Raw genomic sequence first — 22,796 nt, forward strand, 5'->3', positions numbered from 1 at the left:
CAGGCTGAACTTAATTTATTAATAAACATTGCTATCTTTCTCAGGCTAATGTAGTCTAGTGAACAGGTCAAATATCAATGGTTTGATTTAATATCAGAGTATGTGTACAGGATATAACCTAACAACCTTACTCTTTGCAGACAGTCACAAAGCAGAGAGGGAAAAAAAGCAAAGAATGAATGACAGCATATGTTAGGAACACAAAGCCCCCTCCCTCTCTCATGCACAAGCAGCAAAAACATCAACCCCAGCACCTGCCAAGCAACCAATAGCAAAGCGCCAGAGACCGTGATGTAGAGTCTATGAGAAACTACTGTCCACCCCAATACTTCAGTATCTCTGACAGACTCCCTCTCACTGGTGAAGGAGAGAGATATAACGCTCCTGTCACAGAAAGCTGTTTCGATGTTACAATCTGCACTGTTGCTTATTCGAGATCCCCCAACTCGGGAACTAGCAGACTTTCACTCAATGTCGAGAGAGAGTGTGTTAATGGATTTTATTTAGCCACAGCAAATTCGTGTTGCTAATACACTCTTATTAGACATACTGTATCTGATAAGCGACACACTAATGACTTGCTTCTGGGTCCTTTCTCATTGTAAGCTGCAATATAAAGCAACTCTTGCAATAGGAATGCCAGAAGTACGGTTACACTGCAAATTTGTTCAGCAGTGAATTGATCGTTACTGTACTCTGAATAGATTGTGGTTGCAATTGGTGCCTTTAGGAACTTTGCCTGAGGTGCCTTCCGCTAAAACTAGCAGCGATGGTTCAATCCACTTGAACCATTTAAGTCTTGATTTGCATGCGTCTGGAGTGCAGAAAAGAATCTGGGAACAATTTATAATGCTTAAGTGATTTAGGCAAAGATTATCCATGATTGTGTAATTGCCTTGAGTGTTGGTTTTAAATAGTAAATCAACTGGGAAGTTCCTGATAATGAAGAGACTAGTTGTAAATCTGCTTCTAATGTATCAACGATCCATGTACCCTGAAGCACTGTACATGTGCAGATACTTATTACAATGTCAGCTTCTCAGTCATGTTTTTAAGGATTTCCCCTTCCTTCACCACCTGAGGAGCTTCAGTTTGAGTTCATGATAAAACTGGTGATTATGAGATTGTAAAATGCCAATTTCCTTGGATAAATTAGGGCACTGGAGCACAGAAAGAGGCATAAATCCATCGAGATTTATAACGCCTGCTCCAAATTTCCAGGTGGGGTGATCTTTTCATCTTGTTACTGCTCCTCGTCGCACTCTTTTCCATGAGGCAGTCGGTGGAAGTGATTCCACTGATTCCCAAGACTGACTCCCGTCAATATTCTCCTATCCCCATTCATGACTGGCCACAGAGCTATTGTACAGAGTGAAATGCATATGATACTTACTGGAACTGCATTGATCAAACCAGCAACTAGGGCTTTGGTTAGTTAGTGTGATCACGAGAGAGTGCAGTGTGCTGCTTCCCTCTTCCAGCATGAATGTACCGTACTGTAAATAAGGCATACTAATCCATTCCTACAAATAATTGGACTCCCCTAAATCCATTGGGGTTCTAATGTGTATCGTAAATCTGTGCCTAAATCTCTCCAAACTTTTAGACCATAAGAATTAGGCCATCGAATCTGCTCCACCATTTCATCATGGCTGATCCATTTCCCCTTTGAGCCCCACTCTCCTGCTTTCTCCCCGTATCCCTTCATGCCCTGACAAATCAAGAATCTATCAACCTCTGCCTTAAATATACCCAATGACACTCTCCACAGCTGCCTGTGGCCACGAATTCCACAGATTCACTGAAGTTGTAGACAGTTGGAAGGTTTGCCAAGAAAGTTCACCTCCAAGATGCCCAGTGTAATATGATGTACTTCAAAATAAAAAGTTAGAGTAAAATAGTCTACAACTGTAGTTTTTACAGGCAGAACAAGGCCCTCTTGCAGAAAACCTGCAACATTATGGACATCTAGAATGAGATGCAATATATCAGAAGCCGCACATCTAGAGTGCTCCCCATTTATTCCAAAAGCAGGTACATTGCACAGCTAAAATTGGGAATCAGATTTATTTTGCGGAGTAATTGCACCAAGATATTAAAATATGGGAAGTTGTTGCTTATGTTGCAGTTCTTTAGAAGTAGGTGATAAAATCAGTTCACAAGTTTAGTCCCATCATTTTGGCTTGATTTCATACTGTCTGATAATGTGTGAGGCACTTGGAGAAATTAATTTAAACTTCAGGTTATATTGTAGATGAGAAGGCAGGAATCCGTTCAATGCAAGGAGTTCAGCCACAGAGAAAGATTCTGTTGGAACTAAACAAAGAATAGTGAGAAATACCTGAACTGCAATCAAATATTGGGGGGAGGGGGGAATAAAGCTATCAGTCATTGAAATTTGAAAAACTTGCTGCTTCTTTTGCACATATGGGCTTTGACCTATCCCGTACCTTGTCTAGCATTTACTGTATATATGATTGGTTTGTTAATCATTCTAACTGAAGTAACACCTAGGTGAGGATGGCGGGCTGGAGAAACACGTTGCTACCAAACAAGGTGTAAGGCAGTCCTTCCCTCTGCTAACCTGCTGGTCACCCTTGGACAAGGTGTGGTACATGCTTAGCCCCCCTCCACCCTCAGTTAGGGTCACATGAAGCCACAGGAGCAGGTGGTGGATGGTCGTATGAGCAGCTGGTACACATCACAAGTCCTGGTTATGCGACCACTGACTCCAGGAAGAGAATCTCTGAAGAGCATTGATAATGGCTGGGGTCACCCTCCTTGGAAAGACACTGCCCAGTAGAAGGCAAACCTCTTCTATATTTAAAAAAATACCAAGAACACTCATGATCAAAGACCACGATCACCTATGTCACACGACACCCATGTAATGAAGATAATGATAAACATTTAGGTGGAAACTTCTGAATAATGGCCCATCAATAGTTCAAATAATGGGTTCTATTCGTGAAAACAAATAAAACCTAAGCTATAAAAATAATTTTTATTGTACATCTTGTTGACACTTATTTAAAAGTATAACATTAATTGGAAATAAGTTGTAAATTTCTTTTTTAAAATATTTAAAAGCTCTACGGTTAACAGCCCTAAGCTAGCTGTGGTGCCCTGTACTTGAGTCTCAGAAACAGCATGCTTGGGTCAGTTGGTTAATATTAAGGATAACCTTAAATCTTATTTTCCCCCCTTAAATTTCTAACATATGGGTTCTTTGACCATGATGTTCTCAAACAGAATGAGATTAGCAGTTCAGTATACAAAGGATAAAAGTAACCTGTAAACACAAACCCATGCATCACTTTTTTCCCTGATATTTTCCAACCTTGGCAGCGTGGCGCTTCAATTGGCTCCAGTTACTTTGAAGTGACTAGCCAAGCTGCTGCTCCTTTGCCAGTCCACAGAAGCATATGTACGGTTGAGCTCAGTGTGTGATTAGGTATGGAGAGCCACACCTCATTTAATTGTGATTCTGCTAGTTTCATCTTTTGTTTTAAATTCAGCACTTCATAGTTGTTTTCCTCCAAAGAAAATCTCAAAATTAGGTGATTGGTTTGAAAGTCTACAATCTGTGCAAATAATTTTTAACAACTAATTATTCTTTCTTTCTGTGAAGCTTTGATATACCAGTGAAGGATAGTACGCATTCTTTTAAAAAAGATACAAAAAGCTTTGATCCACCAATCCTTCCCTAGAGTTAGTGGCAGAAGATGATGAGACATTATTAATAATAAAAACAAAACAAAGCGGGAACTTTCTTCCCCAAATTCCTGGTTAAAAGTAGCTGTCTGGTTCACGTTTCTCTATATTCAGTTTGGAAACAAGTAATGATGGTAGATCGCGATAGTCCTTTCAGTCCTCCAAAAACTGGCCCACTGCTTCACAAGTTATCAATCACCTTCAGTTTATTACATCCAAGTTCATCTGCTCATTGCTAATTCTATGATTCTAATAGATACTTTGTGATTATTTGTACATGGTAAAGTTTATATTTTTAACAAATCATTGTTGCGTATTATTTTGTTTTCCAAAGTAACCATTATGGACCATTCATAGGTCAAGAGCAATTTCAAAATGTAGTTTTTAAGTTCCAATAGATCATCTTGGACAGGCTTAAAAATCATAATCTGGAAGGAAAGAAATCATAAGGTACAAACTCTGAGGGAGAAGGTGTGCAAAAAATAGGATTAATGTCTTCTCTCCAGTCCTCAGAATTTTTCTTTTCTGATATATCTTCCCTCCACTTACTGTTAAGGAATTGTAAGTGAGTTTCCTGCCATTACATTAAATTTTATGCAGAACAATTATGTGTATTTATTACATGGGGGTGTATAATAAACTTGTTTGTCTTATGTTTTTTCTGACAGAATGCAAGGTGTGGCGGAATCCACTAAATTTATTTAGAGGAGCGGAATATAATCGGTGAGTAATTCTGTGCCCGGTCCAATAAAACACATGGAAACTTCTCATTTAACTGTATAATGATTGTCTTCATGTATGATATAAAATGCAGTGTTACAGGTGTGTTGGATCGTGGATTATGACCAAACCTGGATCCGCGTAACACTTCAGTGTGTCAAGAATCAAACTTACAAAAATACCAAAAAGAAAACTGCCAGTATTTACAAATATATATAAATACACCCCCACCCCCCAGAAAACACTGCTCCATACTATATTTGTCCAGTATGAACTCTTGGTAGCTCGACTTCTCTCTTCAGTGAGACTGATGAGTTCCTTTAAATCGTCACTAGGACATGCCATCTTTAAATACTAACAAAGTTTACATAAGACTATACACATGAATTAGAATATCAGACACCCTACAATATAGTTTCAATCATATTACAAAATAACAGAAGTATCTACCTTAAATACTGTATACAAACAACACACACACATGTACTTTTCCCTTTTACTCAAGAAATGGAATATTCCACCGTGTAATGCAGGAAAGGTCCCATAAAGCCAATCCTTTAGGACCCGGATTCGAATATACTGGGGAAAACACTGAAATGCATACTCTGAGCACAGTGACAGCAGAATGACAAAGCAATGTTTGTGTGTGTGTAAATGCGTGTGGGTCGGAAGTGTGTGTCACAAAGTGTCAGCTATATTCCTGTATTTCCCTCCTGTAGTGTCCTGACGAAGGGTCTCGGCCCAAAACGTCGACGGTACTTCTCCCTATAGATGCTGCCTGGCCTGCTGCGTTTTGTGTGTGTTGCTTGAATTTCCAGCATCTGCAGATTTCCTCATGTTTGCTGTATTTCCCTGGGCTCTTTTATTTCCATTTGCACCTGTAAAATCATTCTAGGAAAGGGGTACCAGCTACACGATGATATAAGAAGTATTCCTTTATCATTGTTAGTGCAGCATTAAACAATATTAGGCTTTTATTCTCCAAAAGAAGGGAGAGTCATTTTTAGGACAAGAGCTTTTATTTGAAGTTCTGTAGTGAAAATAGTTGGTATTCAACTATTCCTGCCACTTGTTGGTGTTAAGTTTTGTCATTGCTCCTTTGTGTTCTTTCAAAGGTATACGTGGGTAACAGGAAGAGAACCACTGACTTACTATGACATGAATCTTTCTGCACAAGATCATCAGACCTTCTTCACATGTGAGACTGATCACTTACGGCCTGCCGATGCTAGTAAGAAGGATTGTAAGATTGAAAACTCAGATATTTGTGAATATTGTATCCTTTAATTACTGTTAGCCTTTTAAATGTGTAATTCAAAAAACCAGGAGAAGGCACTGTGCGCCTATCTGATTGAGTGTGAAGTGGGCTGATGGGCACAGATTCCAGGATAGCTGATTGCTTTCTGGGAGAGTGGGTGGGTGGCTGGAGCAAACAAACCATCCCCACCTCCCGCTAGCACCGTTTTGGGTGTCACTGTTGGACGTGTCCTCCTCCCATCAGATAATGGGACAGTTTTGCTGGATAATCGTGACTCCTTTTCTCCTGGAGAAGACCAGTGTAGAGGGCAACCATTATTTCTTTCAGATGACGTGCATTATGGAATAATCATCGATTGAGGCTTGGTTAAGTCTTGACCACGTTTCTCAGAAAATCTGGTTGCTTTAAAAATCAGATGGACGGTCATTCAAAATTAAAGGCTGCAGTTCCTTTTCTAAGATGGCATTACATCCCTACACCAACCAGTCAAGCATATAAATATTTTCTCCTCCACCATCTACTCCCTAATATCTTCTAGGAAATAAATTTATACTGCAATATATGCACATAAATTATATTCTGCAAATCCTTTCTTTTAAAACCACAACAAGGAATTCACTGTGCTTTCCTATAATAGAAGGCAATCTTGCGTTGCTATGAGACTTGTCTGAACCAATATTTATTGAAGTGTTCCATTGTCCTGAATACAGCTGAAAACTTAATCATAAATTCATGAACATCAGATGATGCATTTCTGCCAGCTGCACAGATATTTTAAGTCTCACTGTGGTGTTAGTAACCTGGCAGATAACACTGTGAAATTAATGTATCTTTCAGCTTTAAAAAATACTCTTTCATACAGTGAAACAAACAAACAACTGTTTCAGATTCTACAAAAGCAAAAAATAAAAAGGCAAATTGCCATCAAATATGAAAAACTGGATTATACAATAATACACATTGTCCAAATAGAATGTAACTTCCTTCTAACCCAGATGTCTGGTTACGATATTTTTAATAGTACTTGTAATTAAATTAAACTGTTTGTGAAATATGAAAGAGGCTCAAAGTGGAAAGGTTGCCAAGTAGTGAGTGAGCACCAATTTGAAGCTTCAGAGAGGGATTGCTGATTTCTGTATTCCTTTGTAAACCTCCTGTTGTATTCTGCAGTTTGCAACATCACTCTGCATTATTAGATAAATAATTGCGAGTTCATTATAGGTTTCATGAAATTCTTGGTAAGGACACATCAGAATTCCAATGATGATTAGTTTATTTTCCATTGCTTCTTAGGAAGTGGGTGTCACTGTCAAGGCCAACATTGTTGACAATTCTTAATTGGTAGTGGCCTTTCTTCTTGAGCTTCCAAGGGCTCATGCTGTTATTCTCTATAGTAACTCTCCCCATCATCAAAGAAATCTGCAAGAGGTGGTGTGTCAAGAAGGTGTTATCTATCGCTAGGACATGCTTTCTTCTTGTTACTACTATCAGAGTGGAGATACAGGAGTCTGAAGGCCTGCACGTAATGATTCAGAAACTGCTTCTTCCTCTTCACCATCAAGTTTCTGAACAGTCCATGAACACTACCTCATTACTTCTATTTTTGCATTATTTATGTATTTTTGTAATTTATAATAATTTTATCTCTTCACACTGTACTGCTATCATATCACTGTGTCTGACATGAACTTTGTTGCACTCTACAACAAGTTTTGCATTATATAAGTTAGTGATAACAATTCTAATCCTGATGATAGCAGTATGGTGCAAGTCCAAATCAAGGTGCTATGTTACTTGGGAAACTATTGCTTTAATGCATTTCATTCCTTTGCACATCACTTGGCTGATGTGGTTTGTGGATTGGGGATGTAATGAACAAATACCAAGTCAAGTCAAATACCTGCAGAGATCAGAGATATCTAGATCAGAGATTCCCAACCTTTTATGCGCCATGGACCACTGCCGTTAACCGAGAGGTCCAGGTGGGGAACCCCTGCTCTATATAATGTAGTTACTACATGTTTCTGGCTGATGGTTTAACAAATGTTTCAGCTGATGTTTTAACTAGTGTTTCAGGTGTTAATCAAGTTGAATGAGGTTTAGACGTTTTGTTTAAACTGAACCCTTGAAGAAATGGACAATATTCCATCTTAATGGCTTTAGCTAGTGGATAGTCTTTGGGAAGTCAAGTCAAGTTTATTGCATTTAACTGTATACATGCATATAACATATATGACCATGTAATGTATACAGAAAGAAGATGTTTCTCCAAACCTGGGTGTAAAGCACATAACACATGATAACTTATAAAGGTAAGGATAAAATCTACAGATGACAGATGCCTGATGGTCTGGGGGAAAGAAACTGTTTCCCATCCTGACCATTCTTGTTTGTATGCATCGTAGTCTTCTGCCTGATGGTTGGAAGTCAAAAAGGATGCTGGATGGATGGGGTGGGGGTGGGATCGTTAATAATACCTAGGGCCTTGCATACGCAGTGTTCCTGATAAATGTCCCTGATGGATGGTAGGGAGACCCATATGATCCTCTCAGCTGTTCTCACCGTTCTCTGTCGGGACCTCTGGTCTGATGCTCGGCCGTTCCCGTACCAGATGGAGATGCATCTTATCAGGACCCTCTCAATGCTGCTCCTGTAAAATACAGTTAAGATGGGGTGGGGGTTTTGGAGGGGAGTCTTGCTTGCCTCAATTTCCTTAGGAAGTGGAGGTGCTGCTGTGCCTTCTTGTTCAGGTGGGTGATATTAAGGGACCAAGTGAGGTCATCCGTGATGTAAACTCCCGGGAACTTGGTGCTCTTAACTCTCTCGACAGAGGAGTCATGTATTTGCAGAGGATACAGAAGTCAGAAGATAAGCCATCAGCACTAAAATCACAGCTTCCACTGACTTGCAAAGTAATGACTATTCTGCGACTGACGTTATTGCAAAACATAACTGAATAGTAGGGAGGTCATGTCGGTGGTGGTAATTCCATTGAATGTATTGATAAGCTATCTGATTTGGGTTCTCTTTTGCTGGAGAAGACATTTCTTGTGGCCTTGATGTTGCTTGTCACTTTTCCACTCAAAACTGGGCGTGGTCCACAGGCATCTACTGGTTTTTAAGTGGGATATGGCTTTTATTGTCAAGGCCAGCGCTTACTACCTAATTTGAGGATGATAGTAAGCATCATCTTGAACCTCCGGAGTCTGTCATGAAAGTACGTGCGTTACTGACGGGTCAGGAGTTGTAGGATTTTGATCTAGGGAGCACGAAAAATTGCCTCTAAGTTTAGATGGTGCAAACTGCTTCAGTTTATATTTTGAGGAGTCACAAACGACATTGACTATAGTAGAATGAGGAATACAGATCTGAGCAATGGAATTGTGTTCATAAAGTCTTTGAAAGTGTTTTGACTGAGCTTCCAAATTGCTATCCTACAAGAGTGTTAATTTTACCATGAAGCAATCTGGTGAGAGCTACAAGGTTAACTCCGTGAAGTCAATTTTTTGATTTATGTATTTACTTTTTTGTGGGCAATTGTTATGAGTTTCAATACAGTCTCCATAATCACTCACATTTTTGATCAGAAGGATGCTGCCAAAGCAAAATCTAGTTGTCACAGAGTGAAGAAAGGTTATTGCAACACTGACTGCTCCTCGATTTGAAATTGTTTGTAGATTAATGTCTTAGAAAAGGTTAGGTGAACTTTCAGATTCTAGCGGCATGTTCCATCCTGTTTTAAATAATGGCTTTTATTTCATTTGAACAGTAATGCAAAAAGCTTGGAGAGAGAGGAACCCACAAGCAAGAATCTCTGCAGCACATGAAGCCTTAGAATTAAATGAGTGAGTGATGTTTTTGCCCCTTTTTATAACCAGAAGTTCTGATTAACTGTTCCACTGAAATTGATGGTTACACTAAACATTGCCTGGCTATTTGTAGGCAACCTTTTTTTGTAGCTATATATCTAACACTTGAAGTAAGGGGTCTAACCTTATTTTAATGCTGATGTACTCTGATCAACATTTTGTACATTTTTCTTTAAATTCCACTGAATTCTGACCAGACCACTGTCCACTTTCCACCCAGGATATTTTACCATTGGCGTCCACTGCTACAGCCGCTGCAAGCAAAAAGAAGGACCCAAAATGGAATAAAGTTCACAATGTATGTTCCTAAAGAGTTACCTGGGAGTGTATTTGAGGCTACTTCAAACATAGGATGACAGTTCTGAACTGCTCAAGCTGTGCTCATGTGATTTGTGACATTATCTGTACTACTCAAAGAAATCATTGCCTCATAATCACTCCAGGGAGCCCATTATTGTCCATTCCTTTGAATTTGCCTTGATATCACAGTAGCTGGGTCTGAGAACTGTACAACCTTGACACTCACATTTAATTCAGTCGCTGAACCCCATTATGCAAGAGGCTTCTCACATCATTGCGGTAACCAAAAAGTTTGTGTTTGGTTATTAGCTGCTCACCAACATTAAGAACTAACAGTAAGCTGCAGATTGTTTAGCATGGCACCTACATCTCCCTGTCTACACACTTAACAGAATTAATATTCTAATGTCCACCGTTTCATTAATTGTTTTCATAAAATCATTAAAATGTTAATTGGCAAAGACCGCTTGTTGACATTGTCCTGCTTTTGAATATAATTCCACTTTGACTTTTCATGGTGAGAATTATTAGAACTACTATCATCCTATGAATTCTTTCATTCCAGGTTAGATGTTCAAATTAATTCATTAGATCAGCTTCTTTCAAAGCAGCCAGTCTTTTTAAAGAGTCAGCCTGTACAGCAGGGGTTGCCAGCCTTTTTTATGCCATGGACCACTACCATTAAGCAAGGGGTCTATGGACCCGAGGTTGGGATCCCCAGCTGCATAGAATCTCTGTCTGATGATAAAGAAATAAAATAAGATTGTTGGAGTTTCTTACGCTATCTGACCTGGCGCTCATAATTTGTAGTCATATTGCTAACCAACAGGTGTTCAGAAAACTTAAACCTAATAAATATACATTCAGTGTAATGTAGTTGTTTCTGGTTGTGTAATTTTGCAAACTCAGGTAAATATTGAGAGCTTTACTTAATTTACAGAAAATAAAATTTGCATAGTGCTAAAAACCTTAACTGGCATTATCATTATCTTTAATTATGGTCCAGCAACATTTGCACACAATGTATTCATTTAATAAATATGTCATGAATATTCAAAGTACAATAAAATGCAGAAGAAATTGTAAAGAGTGGCTTTGGGTAATTAAATAGTATAGTGGAGAATGGGTGTCCTGTGGCCAAATGGATATAGGCTCGATTAATGACTCGGAATCATGAGTTCAAATCCCACAGTGGGATGTGCAAAGTGAATTCAGTATAGTCTGATGATTTTTTGTGGACTGGAACCAAGCCAGTGGCTGTGAAAATGTGTCAAAATCGTGTGAGTTCACTTATGTCCCACAAGGAAGAAAGAAGATTGTAATCTCTCTTCAACCTGTTTTGCATGTAAGGCCAACCGCATAACACTGTGCTTTTTGAAATGCCTACCACAGCCTTCTCAGAACATCCAGGATTGGGTTTACAAGTCTTGCATACATCCTAAAAAAAAATAAAGAAATGTTAGCATCATCCTTGAGGTTTAGTTTCCACTGAGAGAACTTTACTTAATCACTTGCTGCCGTTTCTCTTAAACATGTAGGATATTCCTTATGCTACAGTTCTTTGATATAAGCAGAACATGCCAAGGGCTCAACCTAAACCAGATTTGTTCAGTATACAATAATATTTTGTTAACATTTATCTAATACTGTGCAAGAAATCACAATTTTTTGTTGGTTGGGGTAGGTGATTGATCTGCAGAACACAGAAGGAGACCTGTAGAGGTCTCTGAGTCCACGTCAGAGTAAATTGTAAAACTATTTAGAAAGAATTGTCTCGTAACTGTTATGCTTGTTTTAAATCTAATTACAAATATCGATATATAAGCTCACATTGTTAGCATGCAGCTATGTGCAAAATGTCTAGAATGAAATGGTTCGGATATCAGTCTATGTTCAGCTTCTGAAACCTGTCTTTTATAATGTCTAACACAACTCCATTCGGTTTTTCTCAAGGTCCAAGTCACCATATTGAGGCAATTTTACATCAGATCAGTAATAAAGTGAAGACATTTGCAGACATTTGAAATCTCTGCAAAATAAGTGATTTGTTAATGTTATGGGTGTCTTCAAAGTTCAAAGTAAATGTTATTATCTAAGTATATATATGTCAGCATATACAACCCTGAGGTTCATTTACTTGTGAGTCTTAGTGTTTTCCTCCTCTTAACGCAGGTTCTTGCTTGGTACGCCGTTCCATGTATACTGGCGTTAGGGTTAGGTGTGCCAGTAATAACAGCTGTGCTAGTATACATGGAACTGCATACTTAATAGGTTAGGTAACCATTTCCATTCTCCTTTCCTCACAGAGATGGAAAGGATATCAAAAGGGTATGCTTATCAGTTGCTGCCTGATTATTATATGTTCCAGCCATGGGACAGATTAATCAATCATGCAGTGACGTAGCAAAGAAACAGGCTCTTTGACCACTGAGTCCACAAGCATTAGTTACCCATTTAAACCAATAGTATAATAATCCCATGTTCCTTAAATTATACTCCCATCAACTCTTAAACACAAGCAACAAAGAAGGCTCTCAGCCCAAAAGGTCGACTGTCTACTCTTTTCCATAGATACCTGCTGCGTTCTTCCAGCATTTTCGATGTGTTGCTTCCCATCAACTTCCATCAGATTTTAAAGCACACCTACATAGTAGAGCTGAGTTACAGTGTCCCGTTAACCTACCAACTTTGGGTAACTGGTGCAAGTCAACATTGTTATGGGAAAAAGATGAAAACTTCACACGGAATGTGTCGATTGAACCCTTATTGGAGCCATGAGGCAGTTGCTCTCGTTGCCCATTTGGAATGAGAGATATATCTTCCTCCTTCGACATCCTAGAGGCACATAGTAAATTTCTAGCTTTAGAACTTGGCATAGTCTGGAATCTAAAGCTGATTTATTTTGACCTTTATGTAGTTAAAAGGAAGTTCAGCTACTGAAAGCAGTAATGGCGCATATATGTCATTTGCATAATTTCTGCAGTTTGAAATATCTGGCAAATTATGTTATAATCTTTTTAGAATGAAGTTAGTCTTTCAAGCAGAACATCACTGATCCTGAATATTGTATCTGGTAATGGGGTTCAGTGCATGTGCATATTTGGATATGTATTTAAAGCGAGAAGGAAAAAATTCAAAGGAGATGTGTAGGGTAGGTTTTTTTTTACACAGAGGGTGCCTGATGCCTGGAATAGACTGCCAGGGGTAGTGGTGGAAGCAGTTGTGAAAGTGGCATTAAAGAGGATTTTAAATAATCACATGAATGTACAAGGAATGAAGGGATGTGTATGCAGAAGTGACTTAGTTTAATTTTGCACTGTGTTCAGCACAGGCACTGAGGGCCGAGGAGACAATTCCTTTGCTATACTGTTCTATGTCGGACCACTGCTAAATGTTCAGAATCAGCCTTACATTTGTTGACCAAAGCCAAAGTCCTTTAAGGAAAGACATCTGTTCTTATTTTCCTAGTATGATCTACGTCTGCCTCCATATCTCTAGCAAAGAGATTGACCCTCTGGAATGGCCTAGCCACCTCCAAGAGGACTGCAACCTTGTCGTAGGGTTTGGAGGGTTGGGTGCCTTGATGACCTGGAGAGCTATGTTGGCTGGAGTCAGGGCCCTGTGCTTTGACACTTGGTAGGTCAAACAGGTCAAAGGGTAGAGGCCAGACGAAGAGTGGTTCACCAGTAATCCAGGTTCGGGGGCTCAGCTTAGGGCTAACTGGTAAAAAAAAATGTTACGAAGACAGCAATGAAGAATCCTAAGGGCATTCATTGTTGCCTTAACTGCCAATGGTGTAACAGGCAGTAACTAATGACCTAGCCAACCACTCCATTGAAAGATATTTTTTTAATGCATTTTGCAGAATGTGAATGCTGCTCATTGGGTCTGCATTTATTGTCCATCCCTACTAACTCTGAGATTGCAGTGGCATTCCTCCACCTTGACTGATGCAGTCCTTCTGATGAAACTGCCCTCAAGGCTCTGCTGGGGAGGGAATTCCCAGATTTGGTCCCTGTGAAGATGATACTACATTTCCAGGTCAGGATTGTGGAGGGAAGTCTGCTGGTGGTTGTATCCTGCGTATCTGCTGCTGATGGTGGTGGGGGTTATAGGTTTAATGCCGGAGGTCTCAAACTTAAGAGGAGCTGTCCACGTAGCGTAGGTGAGTAACTGTGCAGCCAGTGCACTGTTGGTAGATTGAATGAAGATTTCAGTGATACGTGACCTATAAATCTTGACTTTTCCACTGATTGTCAAATCCTGGAAACAAATCAGTTTATAACAAGAAATGCTAATTTATAACGTTATCAGAAAGGTCCAAGAGTAATAAGGCATGAATCTTTTCACAGATGTGCAACTGCATACATTCTTTTGGCTGAAGAAGAAGCTACTACCATTGTGGAAGCAGAAAGACTCTTTAAGCAGGCACTGAAGGCAGGAGAGGTTTGTTACAGACGCAGTCAACAGCTGCAGCATCACGGAGCGCAGTATGAAGCACAGCACAGTAAGTACCATGCAAGCTAAATGATCATCAACAAATTTATTTCAATTTTGGTTCACTCAAGGTCTCTTCATTTCTTGGATCTTTTGGTTCGAGAGTGTAGAAGATCATAATGTAGATTAGACAAAATAGGAAATGTAAGAAATACAGGAGTGGGGACTATTGCTGGTGACTATGGAGCAGACCTTGTTTCCACGATATTTATGACAGAAATGTAAGTGCCAGAAGGATATAGCCAAGGTGCTAAGAACAATTGCACAATTGAACCTCGAAGCCAAGGGCTAGAAATTGGAGACCTTTCACTGAGAAGAAACTACTTATTTAAATACATTTATTGAGAACCTAGTGTCCCCGTCAAGTTCAGAAAATGTAGCGAGAGAGTGATAGATGACACAAATCTCTCTGGGAATAGTGTGAAAGATTTTTTCTGTCATTGAGTTAATTCCAAGGTGATGGGAGTATTAGTGAGGCACAGGCTGAGACATTAATGTTCAAGGTGTCCTGAACACCAACAAGGTTTAAATTAACCTCAGAGTTTTCACATTCATAGTATTTTATAACATCTTGAATCTCAAGGCTGACTGGTATAAGTATTAACATCCCGTCCTAAATTTGCTGCATTCATTTAATCTTTATTTAGGAAGCATGTTGGCATGTGGCCAAGTGGTTAAGGCATTCGTCTAGTGATCTGAAGGTCGCTAGTTCGAGCCTTGGCTGAAGTTGCGTGCTGTGTCTTTGAGCAAGACACTTACCACACATTGCTCTCTGACGACACCGGTGCCAAGCTGTATGGGTCCTGATGCCCTTCCCTTGGGCTGAGACCCTTCTTCAAGTCTGAAAAGGAAAATGGAGGACGTCAGAATAAAAAGGTGGATGGAGGGGAAGGAGGCTGGCTGGGAGATGATCGGTGAAGCCTGGAGGTAGAAAGGGTAAAGGGCTGAAGATGGAGGAATCTGATAGGAGAGGAGAGTGGAGCATAGGAGAAAAGGAAGGAGGAGGGAACCTAGAGGGAAGTAATAGGCAGGTGAGAAGGTAGTTAAACCAGCCTGAATCAGAGAAACGATGATGACGTTATAAAATGGAGAGTTGTGGTAATGGCAGATGTTTCTGATCACAATCCTGTTATTGCTACGTTAAAATGCATTCACTTTACTGATCTTCATCGTGAGAAAAAGCAGCCATGATTAACCTGAGTGGTGAAATTTATTCTGATCATGATGATATTTTTATTAATATTTCTACTTAGAGTTCTTTCTAATCCCGCTATTATTAAATAATTAAGTTACTGAGTAATTAGGTGTGAGCGATTGTTCTCTTCTCGAACAAAAATATGCATACACGATGCTTGTCTTTCAGGGCGAGACACAAACGTGTTAGTATATATCAAAAGAAGATTGGCGATGTGTTCGAGAAAACTGGGAAGGACAAGAGAAGCAGTAAAAATGATGCGAGATGTGAGTAGAAACTGAAGTTAACAGCATAATACCAGCAAAGCTCATTGCACTTGTGTATAGCACTAAAATGTTTAAAAATCTGAAAATTGGTGCAATGTGAAAACCTGATGACTGATTCTACCATCTATATACGGCTATTGTAGATTCTGGAATGCATGCAATTTAAATATCATGAAAGAAGAGAACTCAGTGCATACTGACACTTGATGTTCACCTTCATGATCGGTCTGAGCAATTGCAGACAACTTACTGGTTTCTAATTGCAAGAAGAATTGTGTTTTAGTGCACAGTGATTGTGTTTTTCTGGTCAATAGCTAAAGGTTTGTAACCGATAAACTTTAACATTTTTAGACCCTGACAACATACTGTGGACAGTTGGCAAGTGTTCCAAAGAAATAAGTATGTTTTTCACAGCCATTAAGTTTAAAGTCAGAGTTTTTGAAAAACTAGCTAACAAGATAACTTTCTCAATGCCTGTTACAGTACATTGATACACTGCCGAATCAGCACAGTATACAAACTCCGACCAAAGTTTACTCCAACCTTTAATACAAATGGAGAACATTCTGAACTGTCGAAAACCCTTTAACTCAAAATATGCCGACTTAGAACATAGAATAGTACAGCACATTACAGGCCCTTTGGCCCACAATGTTGTGCCAACTCTCAAACCCTGCCTCCCATATAACCCCCCACCTTTAATTCCTCCATATACCTGTCTAGAAGTCTTTTAAACTTCACTAGTGTATCTGCCGCCACCACTGACTCAGGCAGTGCATTCCACACACCAACCACTCTCTGAGTGGAAAACCTTCCTCTAATATCCCCCTTGAACTTCCCTCCCCTTACCTTAAAGCCATCTCCTCTTGTACTGAGCAGTGGTGCCCTGGGGAAGAGGCACTGGCTGTCCACTCTGTCTATTCCTCTTAATATCTTGTACACCTCTATCATGTCTCCTCTCATCCTCCTTCTCTCCAAAGAGTAAAGCCCTAGTTTCCTTAATCTCTGATCATAATCCATACTCTCTAAACCAGGCAGCATCCTGGTAAATCTCCTCTGTATCCTTTCCAATGCTTTCACATCCTTCCTATAGTGAGGTGACCAGAACTGGACACAGTACTCCAAGTGTGGCCTAACTAGAGTTTTATAGAGCTGTAAACTTAGTTTACAATTTCCTTTTTTAAACTGTATATTATTTCCTCTTCCACTGTGTAACTCTGAGTTTGGTTACTTTGCAGCTGATGAAGGAATTCCCTCTTCTCAGCATGTTTAATATTCATGAAAATTTACTGGAGGCACTTTTAGAATTACAAGCCTACGCTGATGTGCAAGCAGTATTAGCTAAATATGATGGTGAGTCCTTATACATCCTGGAATAAAGTTGAAAAGATGTTTTGTGGTTCTTCTTTCATAATAATTTTCTTTTGCATTGTGTCTTTAAAACAGCAAATCATTCTAAAGCACTTCACTATAATTTTACTGATTGATTGAGATATAGTATGGGATTGGTCCTTCCAGACCTTTGAGCCACACTGCCCAGTGATCACCTGATTTAACCCTAGCCTAATCACTGGACAATTTACAATGACCTATTAACCTACCAACTGGTACATCTTTGGACTGCGGGAGGAAACCGGAAGCACCTAGAGGAAACCCTTGCAGTCACAAGGATGACATGCAAACTCCTTATAGGCAGTGACGGGAATTGAACCCGGGTCACCTGTACTGTAAAGCGTTGTGCTAAACACTACACTACCGTGATCCAGTAAGTACAGAGTATGCCTCTCTTGTCCCAAATGGATTGAAGCTATTGTTTTGTGCACATATATTTGCAGATGACTTCTCTTTTCCACTATTTCCTCCCTTGCCCTCCTCAGTTGTAGAATCTTGCTAAAGGTATTGCCCTATAGAATCTGGCTGCTCTTCATTAGCATAACCAGATGCCCTCACTTTAAAAGAGTAACCAGGTTCTGATATTGCAAGCAATCTACTCATTGAAGGGACAGTGGTGGAAACATTCAAGACTTTATCCAACATTTCCAAGTGTAAGGTTTCCTGCAGCCTATTCTGGGGAGCAGACGATTCTATCTAGTCCTTCCTGGATAGCAGACATTTCATTAATCCATTCTATGTTTTTTCTCTCCCTAACCTAGGATTGTTGAGGCAAATGGTAGAGTGATAATCCCTACTGAGGTTAAAGGTATTGAATATAGAATCTTCTAGGCTGAATGCATTAGCACAAAATTGTGTGGTGATTTTTCCAGTTCAGCACAGCAGATGTGCTTAAAGTTATTTCTAATAATATTAACTGGTATTGACAATGAAAGGATCATCAGTGACCAGGTAGAAAGTATCACAAGCATTTTGCAGTTATTTTGTTGGACAGGTCATTAAAAGTCCTAAATTAGTAATCCTGACAGAAAAATTCAAATGTTGTAGTTTAGAAGTAAAATAGCTGTTAGCAGTGAATATGACAGTGAGCTCTTTGGAATGTTTTAAGAGCCCAAATGTTTTAGCAATGTTCTTTAAAGAAGAAAACTTGTCATCCTTATCCAATCCTGTTGTTCCTGTCCTACAATAATGTAAGTAACTCTATTTCTTGACTGTTGTATAAACTAATGTGTTTATCTGATTAGTATCAAACCAATATACTGGTTCTCCTCAGACCCACTAAAAATCATTAAGCAGTACATATGGGAGAGATGTGAAATTGGAAAGCAAAGAGACTTGAGTCATTGAGGGGCTGGAAGATAAATACAGTTAATCTTATTGTAACAACCTAGACTTCACAATCTGTGTTAGAATTGACTTGTTTTGAAGGAAACTGCTTCAAATTTTTGATTAAAACTGAAACTGCTAGAAACAAAGTCAGTAAGTATCTGTGGAGTGTATTTCAGTCTAATGACATTTTGTGAAATCATGGAAATACAATTAATTTGTAACTCTTGTTTCTGGTATAATTTGAGAAGTGATTTCATCTGCCCTTAAATGTTTTAGATATCAATTCTGTTTCAATGCAGGACCTACTTGAAGAATGCTGGTTTGAAACAATAAGCAAGATTTGATAGTTCTGGGCTCAAATATTCTGATGTTAAATTCCTTCCCAAAGATGATATTGTTGATATCTTTGTGGCTATGTGCATTGCTAAGCAACAAGCTTGATATTTGCTGTTGTTGTGTATTCATGGGAGCATGGCTTAATTAGTGACATCATGAATCCAATTTCTGAAGGTCAATCTACATCGGAATAGGATTTTCCAAATAGTTCTTTGTAGGAATAACCCATTGCATGGAAAAGGACAATTTTATTTCACTTGTATTTTGGAACCTCTGTATCTGCATTTATTTGTGTCACATTTCGGTATTATTCTTTGTAATGTTGCCAACTAGTGTCAGTTTGCTTGCAGACCAGTTAGTTTCTGTCATGTTAATATATGTTTGTTGTCAAGGTGACATTAATCTTATTAATGTCAAGGTGACATTAAGCTTATTTGGTTTTACGACAGGGCAGCTTCAGTTTTAATCAAGAGAGCTGTTTTTCTGAGTGTACATTTGCTATATGTTTTAATTACAAATTCTGATAATTCAGCAAACTGAAGTAGTAAACAACCATGACCATGGAAATCTTTGCTAGTCACGTCAGGGAAGATACTCAAGAGAAGTATTGCAAATGCTTCTAGTATCCTTGAATCAGGGAAAGGGAAAAAAAATTGCCAGGTTATTTGAAGGATGAATTTGAACTTGTCCCCAATGTACTCAGTGATTGAAATTCATTGCCTATAGCAGGGGCTCCCCAGCTGGGTTCACGGACCCCTGGTTAATGGTAAGGATCTATGCCATAAAAAAGGGCTAGGCACCCCTGGCCTATAGCAATGTCGATGGCTTGTCCTCAGAGGTACAGAGTAGAGGGGAGAAATGACAAAATAAAGGATTTAAAATACTTGTTTCTTTGCTTTTGTGTGTGAGCATTAGCACTACCACTTTTACTGTGTACCTCCCTCCCTATGTATCTGGATCCTTGAGTTCTTCACTGGGAGACCACAGTCTGTGTGGGTCCTCCTCACTGACAGTCAACACCGCTGCTCCTCAAGCTTGCGTGCTTTGCCTGTTGATCTACTCTCTGCACCTGTGAGTCTGCAGCTAGGTCATCCCAAACACCATCTATAAACTTGCCAATGACTCAGCTATTGTTGGCAGAATTTCAGACGGTGATGAGGAGGCGTACAAGAGCGAGATAGATCAGCTGGTTGAGTGGTTTCTCAACAACCACCTTGACATCAACTTCAGTAAGACCAAGGAATTCAGGAAGGGCAAGTCGAGGGAGCTCACACCAGTTCTCATTAAGAGATCAAAAGTGGAAAGGGTGAGCAGTTTCAAGTTCCTGGGTGTCAGCATCTCTGAGGATCTATCCTGGGCCCAACATATTGATGCAGTTACAAAGAAGGCACAACAGTGGTTATATTTCATTAGGAGTTTTTGGAGATCTGGCACGTCGCCAAAGTCACTCACAAATTTCTACAGATGTACTGTGGAGAGCATTCCAATTGCTTGCATCACTGTCTGATATGGAGCGGGAGGAGCCACGGCACAGAACCTGCGGAAAATTGTAAGCTCAGCCAGCTTCATTATGGGCACTAGGCTACCCGGTATCGAGGACATTTTCAAAAGGTGATGCCTCAAAAAGTCGGCATCTCTCATTAAAGACCCCCATCACCCAGGACATGCCCTCGTCTCATTGCTGCCATCAAAGAGGAGGTACAAGAGGCTAGACATATATCTAATGTTTTAGGAAAAACTTCTTCCTTTCCACCAGCAGATTTATGAACAGGCAAAGAATCCATGTACATGACCTCCCTGGTTTTTGCTCTTTTTGCACTATATATTTAATTTGATATATATATATATATAACAAATATAACAAAATTTTATAACATGAACCAATCCTCATAGAGGGATCAGAAGTGGAAAGAGTGAGCAATTCCAAGTTCCTGGGTGTCATGATTTCTGAGGATCTAACCTGGTCCCAACATATTGATGCAGCTATAAAGAAGGCAAGACAGAGGTTTTATTTCATTAACTGTTTGAGGAGATTTGGTTTGTCACCTAAAACACTTGAAACTTCTACAGATGTACCATGAAGAGCATTCTGACAGGCTGCATCACGGTCTGGTATGTGGGCTGGGGGGTGGTGAGTGGCTACTGCAAAGGATTGAAAGAACCCTACAGAATTTGTAATATCAGTCAGCTCCATCATGGGTATCCAAGACATCGAGGAGTGGCGCCTCAGAAAGACACAACGGTCCATTATTAAGGACCCCCATCACCCAAGGCGTGCCCTCTTCTCATTGTTACCATCAGGTATGAGGTACAGAAACCTTAAGGCACCCGTTCAGTGATTCAGGAACAGCTTCTCCCCCTCTGCCATCCGATTTCTAAATGGACATTGAACCCATGAACACGAACTCACCTTTTTTAATATTATTTCTGTTTTTGCTATTTTTTAATTTATTTAATTTATTTACTTACTGTAATTAATTTACTCATGTATTTTTTCTATATTATCATGTATTATACTGCTGCTGCTAAGTTAACAAATTTCACGACATTTGCCTGTGATATTAAACCTGATTCTGATTGTAATTTATAGTTCTTTATGTGTTGCACTTTTCTGCTGCCGCAAAGCAACAAATTTCATGACATGCCAGTGATTCCGATTCTGATTCCACACGTTATGTAGATTACCAGGTGAAGAATTCTAAGAAAATCAATTTTAAAAGAGAAATGAGTGATGAAAAAGAATGAAAAGAAGTAAATTTCAGACTTTCTATGCAGAGTGCTAAGCAGGCAATTTGCAAACTGTGACACAAGAGTACAGTAAAAGAAATCATTGCAAAAGCATGCACATTCTGCCAGGAGAGCGTTTGACATGTCTGACCGTTTAAGAAAAAATGTTCACATTTATAAAGAGCAATTCCAATTTGGGTGCATAAGATCAGCAGTATTTGAATTCCAGCCTTTGACTCTTGACCCCAATCTGAACTGATTTGGGGATATTAATCAGGAATTCCATAATAGGGATTTTATTACATATATTCCTCATTTCCCAGTGCTTATGTCAGTCATACTATGATAAAGCATATGAATGCTATGAAACTTGCCACCCAGAGCTGCATGCACTGCCAGGCTCCCAAATACACTTCTAAACTGGACATGCATTGCTGATACTTGAAAAGTGGGAAAATATCAAGTCCTGTGCTGCCTGATCAGTACAGAGCGACAGATTGCAATTTTGTTTTAATCTGCAGCTATTTAGCATTACAAATTCTCCAAACTTTTATGGAAATAATTAATACACCTGAACCCAAGTGAGTTAATAAAGGTATCACAAATATACAGCACGGTGTAGCCAAGATGATACATTATTTATTGGAATTTTTCTGCATAATGTTTTGTGTTTTGGGTCAATTAAGAGAATTAATATATATGCAAATCAACCCAATGAAGATCAAATATTTGTGGAAGCATTCATTGTATTGTTAAGTGGAAGATTGTTGTGTGTACTGCTGTCAAATATCATTGCTTTTATTTCCCTTTTGTAATAGATATAAGCCTTCCAAAGTCAGCAACAATATGTTATACAGCTGCGCTACTTAAAGCAAGAGCAGTCTCTGACAAGTAAGTGTCCTTAAAAATGTTAACATCAGAAAAAAGTCGAGAATTAAATTTCTAATTTCAAAAAGAACATCTGGGAGCAGATATGATATATTTCTTTGCCAAGGATCTCAAAGTATGTTTGTTCGTTCAGTATGTGCCATGTTGTGTGACGAAGGCAGTCTTGGTCTTTCCGTGACTATGATTGTTTTACAGAAGTGGTTTGCCATTGCCGCCTTCTAGGCAGTGTCTATACAAGACGGGTGACCTCGGCCATGATCAATGATCAATATGAGATTGCCTGCATGGCGTCAGTGGTTACATAA

The 22,796-nt window shown here is 39.3% G+C and overlaps 1 protein-coding gene across 15 annotated transcripts in view; it reads left to right on the top strand.

The window, feature by feature from the left end:
• Positions 1-22,796, top strand: part of LOC132398621 (suppressor of tumorigenicity 7 protein homolog) — a 194,882-nt gene that overhangs the window by 157,261 nt on the left and 14,825 nt on the right. For 10 of the 15 annotated variants that reach the window (XM_059978297.1, XM_059978298.1, XM_059978293.1 and 7 more), the window contains exons 4-11: positions 4,383-4,437; positions 5,550-5,677; positions 9,462-9,537; positions 9,782-9,859; positions 14,214-14,368; positions 15,722-15,819; positions 17,058-17,172; positions 22,422-22,494. In XM_059978297.1, the coding sequence (XP_059834280.1) occupies positions 4,383-4,437; positions 5,550-5,677; positions 9,462-9,537; positions 9,782-9,859; positions 14,214-14,368; positions 15,722-15,819; positions 17,058-17,172; positions 22,422-22,494 (778 nt within the window). The remainder of the gene's footprint in view (positions 1-4,382; positions 4,438-5,549; positions 5,678-9,461; positions 9,538-9,781; positions 9,860-14,213; positions 14,369-15,721; positions 15,820-17,057; positions 17,173-22,421; positions 22,495-22,796) is intronic. The other 5 variants (XM_059978292.1, XM_059978290.1, XM_059978295.1 and 2 more) reach the window with 5 other exon arrangements.

Source organism: Hypanus sabinus, chromosome 8, assembly GCF_030144855.1.
Source record: "Hypanus sabinus isolate sHypSab1 chromosome 8, sHypSab1.hap1, whole genome shotgun sequence".
Taxonomy (NCBI): domain Eukaryota; kingdom Metazoa; phylum Chordata; class Chondrichthyes; order Myliobatiformes; family Dasyatidae; genus Hypanus; species Hypanus sabinus.